This window comes from Parambassis ranga, chromosome 2, assembly GCF_900634625.1.
Source record: "Parambassis ranga chromosome 2, fParRan2.1, whole genome shotgun sequence".
Taxonomy (NCBI): domain Eukaryota; kingdom Metazoa; phylum Chordata; class Actinopteri; family Ambassidae; genus Parambassis; species Parambassis ranga.
In genome coordinates, this window is record NC_041023.1 from 614,490 (window position 1) to 626,744 (window position 12,255).

Genomic DNA, 12,255 nt, shown 5'->3' on the forward strand with positions numbered 1-12,255 from the left:
TGGGATGGACACTACTTCTCATGATGCATTGTGGGATACACTGAGGATCACTGAGGCTTCTTCTGTGGAAGGCAGATGTCCATGCACTGATAGCTTAGGTTCCCACAATGCTTTTCCTTGGTCACAGGTTGAAGAGTTGAAGAGCGAGGTCGGAGCACGCAGAAACAAGTCAGGAGGACAGGAAGCACATGTGGAAATAAACACAATGCCAGAATTAGTTGCCACAGAGACAGAGAGACACACACAGACACACACAGACACACACATAGACAGAGAGACACACACACAGACACAGACAGACAGACACACACACACACAGACACACACAGACACAGACAGACAGACACACACACACACACACACAGACAGACACACACACACAGACACACACACACAGACACACACACACAGACATAGACACACACACACACACACACACAGACACACACACACACACACACAGACAGACACACAGACACAGACACACACACTCACAGACACACACTCAGACAGACAGACACACACAGACACACACACACACACAGACACACACAGGCTTCATTAAACACACAAAGCTGCAACTTCAACAAACAAACTCAGCAAAACAAAAGAAGTGAAAGTGAGGAAGAGGAAGCAGGACGAGATGAAGCAGCTCTGTGTGCAGACACACACACACACACACACACACACAGTGGACCAAAGGTCTCTGTGACAGTTTGACTGCAGCACACACACACTCAGGGGACAGAGACAGTCCAAGGGTCCAGACTGAACCATGTATCATTCACTACCCGCTGCGTCCTGCAGGGTCACGGGAGGCTGGAGCCAGAACTCCGGCTGAGAGGCGGGTCAGACCGAACCACAGAAAGCCACATACCTCAGTGCGACTCATCAGCGGCTCTCCGGTGTCTCCTGTTGTCCTCCTCCTGTCCTCATGTTGTCCCTGTCCCTCACAGCGGAGTCTGGCGCAGCCGCCGCGCGGGACATGGCGCGAGCCTCCAGGTCCTCCTCCTCCTCATGCACGTGCCCGCGCAGGTGTTTTTATTTTGAACGGAACTTGGAGCGTCAGAGCGCGTCACACGCAGCGCGTGCGTCCAAACCCAGGCTGCAGCAGGTGACCCGCCTGAGGAGCAGCACCCAGCGGGGGCTCGGACCTCGCAGCTCAGTCTGTCCTTCAGTCCCTGCGAGGCACTGTGGACGTCCACGCGTGACGCGGAACAGAGTTCACAGACCCGCCGACGGGAGGCCACGCCCTCACTTGAAGAACCAATCAGGATGCTTGTACACATTCTTTATTGATCCCGAGGGGAAAATCACAGGGGACACTTCACACAGTGTTTAACACATGTGTCTTCTGCAGCTTTTATTGAGCCACAGCGCCCCCTGCTGGATGCAAACAGCACTGTGACAGTACAGTCCTCTTTAACACAGGTTCATGTTTTACAGCAGCTGTTACAGAAGAACAGGTCTGTGCTAACAGTGCTAAAGCTAAAGCAGAGCTCTGTCAAGACAGAAACATTGAATAAAGTTTTTATGGAGGAATAAGAACCAGCGGGACGTCTCCATCGCTCACTGCAGTGACGGGCCGAGTGAGGACCTCTGTGGGTCGGACTGGATCTGTTGGAACTGACACACACAATGCTGACAGTTAGCCACAGTGATAGCTCTAATGTTAGCATGCTAACAGGCTAGCATGATACCTCTTTGACCCACCAGAGGGCCTAGAGTCTGGCCTGGTGCTGCTGGTGTGTAGTACAGAACCCACCCTCCTGTCTGGTTGCAGCTAGCATGCTAACACTGACCCTGCTGCTGCACTGATGCGCCCCCTTCAGGTGTCGGCCATGTTTACCTGCACCGTCTGCAGCGTCTCTGAGTTCTCCCTGATGAAAGCTTGAAGGTCGTCCACCTGGTGGCGCTCTTTCATACACACCAGAGAGACCACGAAACCTGCACACACACACACACAGACACACACACACAGTCAGTGTCCCAGCAGACCTCAGTGTGGACCAATGACACACTCACCAATGGCAGCCAGGGCGGCCATGATGGAGGATGAGACGTAGGTGAGGTCCTGCGGCGTCATGCAGGACTGATGCTGCGAGTGGGCGGAGCCTCCTGTAAACATGGAGGTCAGCAGGTGAACAGAGAGCAGCAGACACTCAAAGTGATCAGCTGAGGTCTTACCTGAGGTCTTGCCTAAAGTCAGGTTGAAGGAGTCCACAAAGTGAAGTCCACTCTGGTTCCTCCTCCCACAGGAGTACAGCCTGCTGTCCTCTGCTGTCAGGTCTTTAACCACAAGTCTGTTTGACTCCATCAAATATTTGGACTCAGAGTCTGGAGAGTAATAAGAAGACGAGTGTGGACCAAGAGTTCTGCCGATGCCTGCTCTGAACCCTCTGTAGACCTCCATGAACCAGTATATATCTGTGATAGTTGGTGTGATGGAGCAGGTGAGGGTGAGGCTTCCTCCCTCCTCCCCTCTGACCTCCGTCACCCTCTGAGCGCCGGCCCGGATCAGAACCAGCAGCAGGATCATCCAGAGGAGATCCATGATGGTGTGAGAGCAGAGCAGCTCTGACAGAGAGCAGAGACACACTTCCTGTTTCAGACGCTGATCGAGAAAAAACCACAACCCACAACCACAGAGCGCGCTCACAGGAACAGGAAGTGAGTCCACTCAGCACCAGCGAGGGTGAGAGCAGCACGCTGCCAAAGTCCAGACAGAAATCACATAATATAATTAATCAAAAGAAACAGAATTCTATCATTCTGAGGTCATAAAGTCACAAATCTCTACATGTGCTCTAAATCTCTTGATCTTAACTTCTCATGATCTTGTGGAAGGAAGTTGTTACAGCATAAACACAGACATGAAGTTTCAGGTTTTATTCTAGCATCTGCAGATTCTTCAAAACGTCAGCTGTACCAAAACTAATCAATGTATTATTTGCACTATATTTCAGATTGAATGAGTTTTATGATATTTTCAGAGTCACTCGTGCAAGTCTGAAGTCACTGTGATGAGAATCAAGCAACTCAAGCCGAGTCAAAAAAGATGAATGACCAGGGGGAGAGGGGGAAGTTTGTCGGGCCGGGGGAGGAGAGCATGGGATGCTTTCTCTCTCCCACACATGCTGCTCTCTTTCTTCTCCCGGAGACAAAGTACCCCACCTCCAGTCATGTGACTCCAGGTCCCCAGCTCTGTTTATTATTTATCAACAGGTGACAGCAGGCTGTGTCCTGTTCACTTCATCTTTTCAAATTAAAAGCTCTATAGTTTAACACGCCAATAAAAACTGAAACCAAATCCACCCTTTAAAGAAATGTTTATTTCACTTCAGCTGGAAGCACCAGGTGTCCTTCATCACCTGAGATCCATGCCTCATGTAGGTTAGCTTGGTTTTCTGTCTGCGGAGCAGTTATTTGTGACAAATGATCCCTATAGCAAAGCATCATAGTAACCAATCAGACACGTGTGACACAAACTGTCCAATCTGACAGAAATACCAGAGCGTCGATCCTTTAATGAGTTTTGACAGGATAAACTAAGAGCTCCATGTTTCCTTCTTTGGATGGAGTCAGACACATCAATAAATAAATATTATCCTGACTGTGACTTATTATTTACAATAACAGAGTTACATCAGCAACATGTTAACATCCACCTCAAACACACAGTCCTGGCCCAACAGCGCCCCCTGTGGGTGTCAGGATGTCTTGTCGATTACGTTGTACAGAGCAGAACTAATGAATGCAGAGTTTAAATGCTGTAAAGGTCTAATTCCAGACTTCCTGTTTACATCCTGGAGTAAATATAGAACATGTACTGTTCTTCATGTGTGCATCATCTCTGCTGACACGTGCTGAAATTAAACCTTTATTGTGGAAATGTAGGTTTTAAAGCTGCCTGGAATACTTCCTGTTTTACCTCACTGACCAGGATCTACTTTATACAGCGGAGGAGCACAGACAGAGGAGCAGAGAGCAGAGCCAGGTGGAGGGATGTGTTACTGCTGCACCGCCTGCAGGAGATGGAGGTGGTGTAGGTACAACACGAGGAGCTGCAACACAGAGATCAGAGGGGTCAGACTCATCTGGAAACAGGCAGGAGCTCCAGAGCTGAGACATGAAGGACATGTTGACCAGCTGCAGTTCACCCTGCAGCCTGTAGGGGCTGTCAGTGGGGAAAAGCTGTAATGGGACAGGAGTTCAGACTGGACCACATGGATGAGAGGACTGATCCACCGTATGCATCAGAGGATCTGCATCCCTGTGAGATGTGTGTGTCTTTATCCTCTGCAGACAATGATGCTCATGTGTGTCCAGAACCCTCTGTGAGACAAGACGCTTCCGTCTCCTGTGGAGACTGGAGTCAAACTTTAGGACTCTCAGTCACGTCTTCTCCTTCATGTCCTACAGGTGTCCACATAGACATACTGTCCATGATGTAAATGTGCAGTACATTTAAAGAAATGCAGGGGGCAGTGTTACTCACCGTTGACTGTCAGTGTGATGTCCCTCTGGAAGTCATCTGGTATATGGCACTCATATGGTCCACTGTCCTCCATAGTGAGGTCCTTCATGGTGATGGAGAAGTTCCCCTTGTGGTACTCTGCGGGGAAGCTGGACACCCGACCTCTGAACCTCTCATTCTGTGTCTGTGTTTGTTCCACACCACCGATGATGTCAAGGACAAAGAGGTTGTCCTTGTCCCTCCAGAAGACGTTGGATGAAGAGTCACCTTCGGTGTAGACACACGGCAGGACCACCTCCTCGTTGACATGTCCTTCAACATGGAGCTGGCAGACCACTGAGAGACAACAAGAAGTCAGAGACCATCAGTGTGCAGCATGACAGAGGAGCTCTGTGATGATGTCAATGTTTATGTTGCTATGGTAACACCTGCAGCTCTGTGTGCAGAATAACAGTTTGGTTTGAGTCAGACTGAACATGTGATGCATTCAAGGTCCATGGGAAAGTCCAAGCTGCTCTGATCTGCTGTGAAGTGTTTCATTAAAGATCCTGCAGTGTGTGTGAATCCAGTGGTCACATTCAGACTGTCAGTCAGCTGTCATTATTTATACCAGAGCACCCAGAGCACCCAGAGCACCCAGACCAGTCGGAGCAGTCGGAGCAGTCAGAGCAGTCGGAGCAGCAGCAGCTCTGTCGTCACTCGTCTGCATGTGTTCACTGTTAGATCAGACTGAAGCAGAGAACAAAGACTCTGTACAGCCGCTCACTCTTAGATCGGCATCATGCAAATCTGTCAGAGTCCAAAGTCTGAACATCATGTGACCACAGCCGAGTCCTGACCGCTCACTTCCTGCTGTCAGAGTCAGGTGTGTGTGTGTCCTTCAGTGTGTGTTTGTGTTGGACTGACCTGAGTTCAGACTGCACAGCAGCAGCAGCCACACCCTGCACACACACAACAACACATTCAGTACTGTGACCTTCTTACAGTGTGCAGTCCACCTCTGAGGACTCGTCATTTGACCCGATCACCCGATCAGGATCAGGTCTGCTCAGCCCCTCTCATCATCACACACCATCACATCTTCTCATATGGTCCATGTTTGGAGCTGCTGTCACATGTTCAGACGAGCCCACACACAACAAGGTGTTTACACAACTTACATGATAAGACTGTTTGTGTTTGTGCCACTTCCTGTCCCCACATGAAGACCTGGGACATGTCTCCTGATCTGATACTATCACAGACAGACCTGTCAGGACCAGCAGTCTTTAGAACCCTTACAATCTTCATCTTCATCTTCATCAGTGAGGTGTTCAGCCTCTGAGGCCTCTCATTCTGTCCTAAAGTCACTGAGGACACAAACATAACCCTGAGGAGGAGATCAGGTCTAAAACAAAGGAGTGAATGTCACTCATTGGACAGAAGGAGCTCATTTAAGGGTTAATGAGTAGAGCTGAAGTTAATTATTCACTACTGTTGATCATAAACTGCTCCTTTCAGCTCGTTCTGTGTACGTCCTGATAAAGTGCTTTACAGGAAACAAAGGCTAACGGTTAACCTTAGTTAGCTTTCCTAGCTAAAGTTAGTGACGCCGCGGGCCGCTTCCAGGAGCCCGGCTCAGGTCGTGGCCTCAAAGTGACACCGACCTGTCCAGGTGCTCCATGGGGTGTCCTCACAGGCTGCGGGTGTCTCTCAGACCTCAAAGTCAGGTTTTATCGAAGCTTCTTCAGCTAATCGTGGAAGCCCCGTCACGGTAGCTCATAGCAGGAAGTGACGTAGCGGAAACGTAGAGGAAAAAGGGGCTCGCGCTCGGAGAGAAAATAGTTTTTTAGGATGAAAATAACTTTTTAAATTCAGAAAATGTGTTTTCAAACATCTATAATCTACTCCGGGGGTCTGCGCCATGTTTAGCTAACGTTCCGCCGCTTCAAACTCCAGCTACACCGAGTCCTAACCCTCATGCATTGTTCGCAAACACCCTAATGTGTTGTTCGGGGACAAAAACGTCCCCTAACTTTAACGGTTTTAAAAATATATTAGATAAATATTTTTTTGAAATTTTTTTGCATAGACCTTTTAATTAACTTCAGTTCTAATCAACAGTAGTGAAAAAATCATTTTCCCCCAGGATTTTAACCCTTTAATCACCAATTTTATAAGGGGTGGTGCTGAAGATTGAAAAAAAAAACACACAAAATGGCTCATTTTTAATAGAAAAGGTGAATGTGGACTGGATTCTTTTGAACCTTTATTACAGTCTTGGTCATGTCAAACATCAGTAAAAAAATTGACTTTATTGCATTATTAGTTTTTGCACAGCACTGGATTTTCTTTTTTTCTCCCATTTTGTCCCATAGACTTACATTATAAACACACTTTTTTTGACTGCACAGCCATGGCACTAAATAATCATGCATTCTTGATTGTTGGTGGTTTACCCTGTTGGTAGGAGGTAACATTTGTGATTTTTACAGTTAACAACTTAATTACCATATTAACCCTTTACCTGCAGGCCTGTGCTCATGTAGTGTAGTTTCTGGCTTGTATATGGAGTTATAGGGAGTATTTTAGCACATAATTGTGTGTCTACACACTGTGTGTGTATGTTAGAGAGGAAGAGAGCCATTTGCACACTGATCTTGTTGTCTGTGAGTACACACAACCACAGAGTCTTCATAGTAAACAAAAACAAAGAAAGTGTTGCTATGCACGTGTGGCCCTTTGATGTCTACAGGTGCAGACTAAACAAAACAAAAAGGCAAGTGGTCTTACATGTGACCTTGTGGTCATTTGATGGTGAGAAGAGCAGAAAGCAACATGAAGAGAGGATTCACTTGTGCACAATCTCTGGAAATGATTGTGCAGCCTGGCTCTATGAAGGGCCAGGCTGTGAAGCTGTGAAGGCTGCACAAGTAGATCCGTCACTTGTTCACAAGCGAATCCTTCATTCGTTCACAAGTGAATCCTTCACTCATGCACAGGTGAATCCTCTCTTCATGCTGCTTGCTGCTCTTGTCACCATTAAATGACCAGGAGGATGCATGCAAGTCCACTAGTGTTTTTGCTTTGTTTAGTCTGAACCTCTCAGCATCAAAGGGCCCGGCACTTACTTTTAGGGCTGCAACAAATTTACTTTACTTTACTTTACTAAACTACTTTTAATACTAATTTTAGTAGGGGACTAAACTGTAGATTAGATTTGGTTAGTCAATGATTATTTATTATGTTATCAAGTTATCTATCTATGGTGTCTATTTAGTAACATGCACATGTACGTATGGTCGTGTGGAGCGCAACACACCATGGAAGATAAGATAAGATAAGATAAGATAAGATAAAACTTTATTAATCCCGAAGGAAATTCTTGTGCCAGAGGTATCAAGTTACATTAAATGCAGTTAAGTACAGAGTATAAGTATAAGTGTCACTATAATCCAAAATCAGAGTACAGTACGCGGTATGAGCACAATATATGATACATGGATACAAATATGGAGATGTGAGGTGCTAAGTAAACATAAATATAGACAAGTGGAGGGAATGACAGTGATGCCTGACATGATTATCTAGTGCTTCTCCCTACAGAAAGGGGAGGAGTTATACAGTCTGATGGCCACTGGCAGGAAGGACCTCCTGTGGCGTTCTGTGCTGCTCCTCGTAGTCTCAGTCTACCGCTGAATGTGCTCCTGTAGGACAGCAGTGTGTCCTGCAGGGGGTGAGACGTGTTGTTACGAATACTGAGGAGTTTCCTCAGTATCCTCCTCTCCGTCACCTCCACCACAGACTCCAGCTCCACTCCCAGCACCGAGCCAGCCTTCCTGATGAGCTTGTTGAGTCTGTTGGTGTCGGCCGTCTTCATCCTGCTGCCCCAGCACACTACAGCGTAGAAGATGACGCTGGAGACCACCGAGTGGTAAAACATCTGCAGCATGGTCTGGCAGACGTTAAAGGACCTGAGTCTCCTCAGTAGATACAGGCGACTCTGTCCCTTCCTGTATATTGCCTCTGCGTTTGTGGACCAGTCCAGTTTGTGGTCAATGTGGACACCCAGGTATTTGTAGCTGTCCACAATGTCCACGTTGGTACCCTTGATGCTGACTGGGTTTGGGAGTGTCTGGTGCTTCCTGAAGTCCACCACCAGCTCTCTTGTCTTTGTGACATTCAGCTGCAGGTGGTTCTGTCCGCACCACTCCACGAAGCTGTCCACCACACTCATATACTCCGCCTCCCGACCTCTGCTGGTACAGCCCACAATGGCAGAGTCATCCGAGAACTTCTGCAGGTGGCAGGACTGTGAGCAGTGTCTGAAGTCCGATGTATAGAGTGTGAACAGGAATGGAGACAGTACCGTGCCCTGGGGTGCCCCCGTGCTGCTCACTATCGTGTCCGAGACGGTGTTCCTCAGCCTCACAAATTGTGGTCGACCTGTAAGATAGTTAGTGATCCAGGTGACCAGTGGGGTCTCTACCTGCATGTCCAGGAGCTTCCTCTTCAAAAGGGCAGGCTGCACGGTGTTAAACGCACTGGAAAAATCAAAGAACATGATTCTAACAGTGTTACCTGCCTCCTCCAAGTAGGTGTGTGCTCTGTGCAGCAGGTAGATGATGGCGTCCTCCACTCCAATACGGGGCTGGTAAGCAAACTGCAGGGGGTCCAGCGATGGTTCCACAACAGCACGCAGGTGTTTCAGGACCAGCCTCTCCAGAGACTTCATCACATGTGAAGTCAGAGCAACTGGTCTGTAGTCGCTGTGTGTGCTTGGATGTTTGGTCTTGGGCACAGGAACAAGGCATGTTGTCTTCCACAGGGCAGGGACAGTCATCAGGCTCAGACTCAGGGAGAAGATGTGCTGGAAGACCCCACACAGCTGTGTGGCGCAGTCCCTGAGTACTCTGGGGCTGAGTCCGTCCGGTCCTGCAGCTTTTCCCGGTCGTAGTCGACTGAACTCCCTCCTCACATCTTCTGTGGTGATGGTAACTGTGGACACAGAAGAGCAGAGAGAGAGATCTGATGGGGGAGGGTGGTCAGGGAGTGGACTATCAAACCTGTTGAAAAACAGGTTCAGCTGGTTGGCCTCCTGCAGATCTCCATCCATCAGCTGGTCAGAGATCCTATTGTGGCCGGTGATGGTTCGCATGCCACTCCATACCTCCCTCAGGTTGTTCCGGGCAGGTTGGCTCTCCAGCTTCCTCCTGTAGCTCTCCTTGCCCTCTCCAATCTTCTCCTTCACCTCTGCCTGGGCCCTCCTCATCTCCTCTCTGTCTCCACTCAAGAAGGCTGTCTTCTTCCTGTTGAGTGATGCCTTGATGTCCTTTGTCACCCATGGTTTATTGTTTGGAAAGCAGCGTATTGACCTGGTGGGGATTAGAGAATCTGTGCAAAAATTAACATATTCTGTGATACAGTCTGTGAGTGTGTCTACATCCTCACCGTGAGCGACATAGAACACATCCCAGTCAGTCACCTCAAAACATCCCTGCAGGGTCTCCAGGGCTTCCGGTGTCCACCTCCGTACAGTTTTGGTGGTCACCGGCTGCCGCTGTACTGCTGGTATATACTGGGGTTTGAGGTGGACTAGGCTATGGTCTGATCTGCCCAAGGTAGGGAGAGCTATGGAGCTGTATGCCTCTTTAACATTAGCATACAGTAAATCTAGAGTTTTGTTTTCTCTTGTTTTACAGTCCACAAACTGCTTGAAAGTGGGCAGAGTTGATTTCAGATTAACATGGTTAAAATCGCCAGAAATCGCTATGAAGGCATTAGGGTGCTGGGTCTGAAGCCTCGCGGTCACAGAGCTGATGACGTCAGTAGCCCGCGACGCCTCAGCCGAGGGAGCAATGTAAACAACGAGTACAATGGCGTGAGAGAACTCTCTGGGCAAATAATACGGACGTAGACTCACCGCTAGCAGTTCAATGTCCGGGCTGCACACACGCTCCTTTACCGTAACGTGTCCCGGGCTGCACCACCGGTTGTTCACGTAGAGCGCAAGTCCCCCTCCTTTCTTCCTGCCGCTCTCGGTGCAGTTCCTGTCCGCCCGTACCAACTGAAAGCCGGCTAAACTCACGGTAGAGTCCGGTATGTTTGCGTGCAGCCACGTCTCTGTAAAGCACATTACAGACGCCTCACGAAACACACACTCGCTCTTTGTGAGAGATGTTAACTCTTCCATCTTATTACCCAGTGATCTAACATTACCCATGACGATAGAAGGAAGATACGGCTTGTATCTTCTTGTCCTCAGCTGTCTTCTTTTGCCCCCTCTGCTTCCACGTTGTTTCCTCCTCAGCTCTTTGGGGATTTCGTGTCGCTGGCCATACATCCCGCTGTGCTGGAGACTCATCAGCTGATCCCTGGTGTAAACAATGGAGCCCTGGCGTGTTTCCGTCACGGCCGAGACGCGGCATGATAAAAGTGCTCCAAAAGCGATGAAGACCACGAAGAAAGTCCGAAAAAGACGCATTATTGAAGTGCCTGACCGCTTATACTTCGATTTAGTACGAAGTAGAGTGTTTAGAGTAGGAATAAATTACGAAAAACAACTTAATACACCCGCGGTGTGCGGAGCTTCTCTGGCTGGCTGCTACCGCGAGGCCGCGCCGGAAGCTTAGGGGCACTTAGACTTCACTTAGAATAATTCAGTGATCTCAACTGAGACACTAACCTAAAAGTAAAGTCACTCTACTGGAGGACGTGTTTTCTGAAAGCTAAAAAAAAAAAAAAACAGCTATTTTACCCATCCACAACTTCAGACGCCAGAACTCCTGGATGTTTTCATTTTACATGCTTATGCATTGCCGTTGTACGTCTGAATTAGGTACACTTCACTTACTTAGTAACTTTATTTTCCTGACTTTCCTTCCCTGACAGTGTGCAAATGGCTCTCTTCCTCTCTAACATACACACACAGTGTGTAGACACACAATTATGTGCTAAAATACTCCCTATAACTCCATATACAAGCCGGAAACTACAGTACATGAGCACAGGCCTGCAGGTAAAGGGTTAATATGGTAATTAAGTTGTTAACTGTAAAAATCACAAATGTTACCTCCTACCAACAGGGTAAACCACCAACAATCAAGAATGCATGATTATGTAGTGCCATGGCTGTGCAGTCAAAAAAAGTGTGTTTATAATGTAAGTCTATGGGACAAAATGGGAGAAAAAAAGAAAATCCAGTGCTGTGCAAAAACTAATAATGCAATCAAGTCAATTTTTTTACTGATGTTTGACATGACCAAGACTGTAATAAAGGTTCAAAAGAATCCAGTCCACATTCACCTTTTCTATTAAAAATGAGCCATTTTGTGTGTTTTTTTTTCAATCTTCAGCACCACCCCTTATAAAATTGGTGATTAAAGGGTTAAAATCCTGGGGGAAAATGATTTTTTCACTACTGTTGATTAGAACTGAAGTTAATTAAAAGGTCTATGCAAAAAAATTTCAAAAAAATATTTATCTAATATATTTTTAAAACCGTTAAAGTTAGGGGACGTTTTTGTCCCCGAACAACACATTAGGGGGTAAAATTTGCCCACAGTGTACCGTTGACCTATGAAAAATTTTAAAGTCATATTAACAAAATTTATGTAAAATTAAGCTTATTGAGGAAAAATGATTCAATTTGTCCACATATTGACAAAGTTATGGCCAAAATAAACAGAAAAATTTCTCTCAGAGGACAAAAATGTCCCGAACAACGCATGAGGGTTAAGAACCTTTAAGAACCAATCAGGATGCTTGTACACATTCTTTATTGATCCCGAGGGGAAAAT

General features: G+C 47.3%; 1 protein-coding gene across 2 annotated transcripts; it reads right to left on the reverse strand.

The window, feature by feature from the left end:
- Positions 1–3,561: 3,561 nt before the first annotated feature.
- On the reverse strand, positions 3,562–6,261 carry LOC114432066 (V-set domain-containing T-cell activation inhibitor 1-like). Of its 2 annotated transcripts, none has more exons than XM_028399848.1 (4): positions 6,124–6,261; positions 5,389–5,418; positions 4,499–4,818; positions 3,562–4,064 (listed from the first exon to the last, which is right to left on the reverse strand). In XM_028399848.1, the coding sequence occupies exons 1-4, from the start codon at positions 6,138–6,140 to the stop codon at positions 3,952–3,954; spliced, it is 480 nt and encodes a 159-aa protein (XP_028255649.1). In that variant the 5' UTR covers positions 6,141–6,261; the 3' UTR covers positions 3,562–3,951. The 2 variants fall into 2 exon arrangements, with proteins under 2 accessions (XP_028255649.1, XP_028255648.1); XM_028399847.1 differs by having other exon boundaries at positions 4,499–4,813; positions 5,384–5,418.
- Between the last annotated feature and the right edge of the window lie 5,994 nt (positions 6,262–12,255).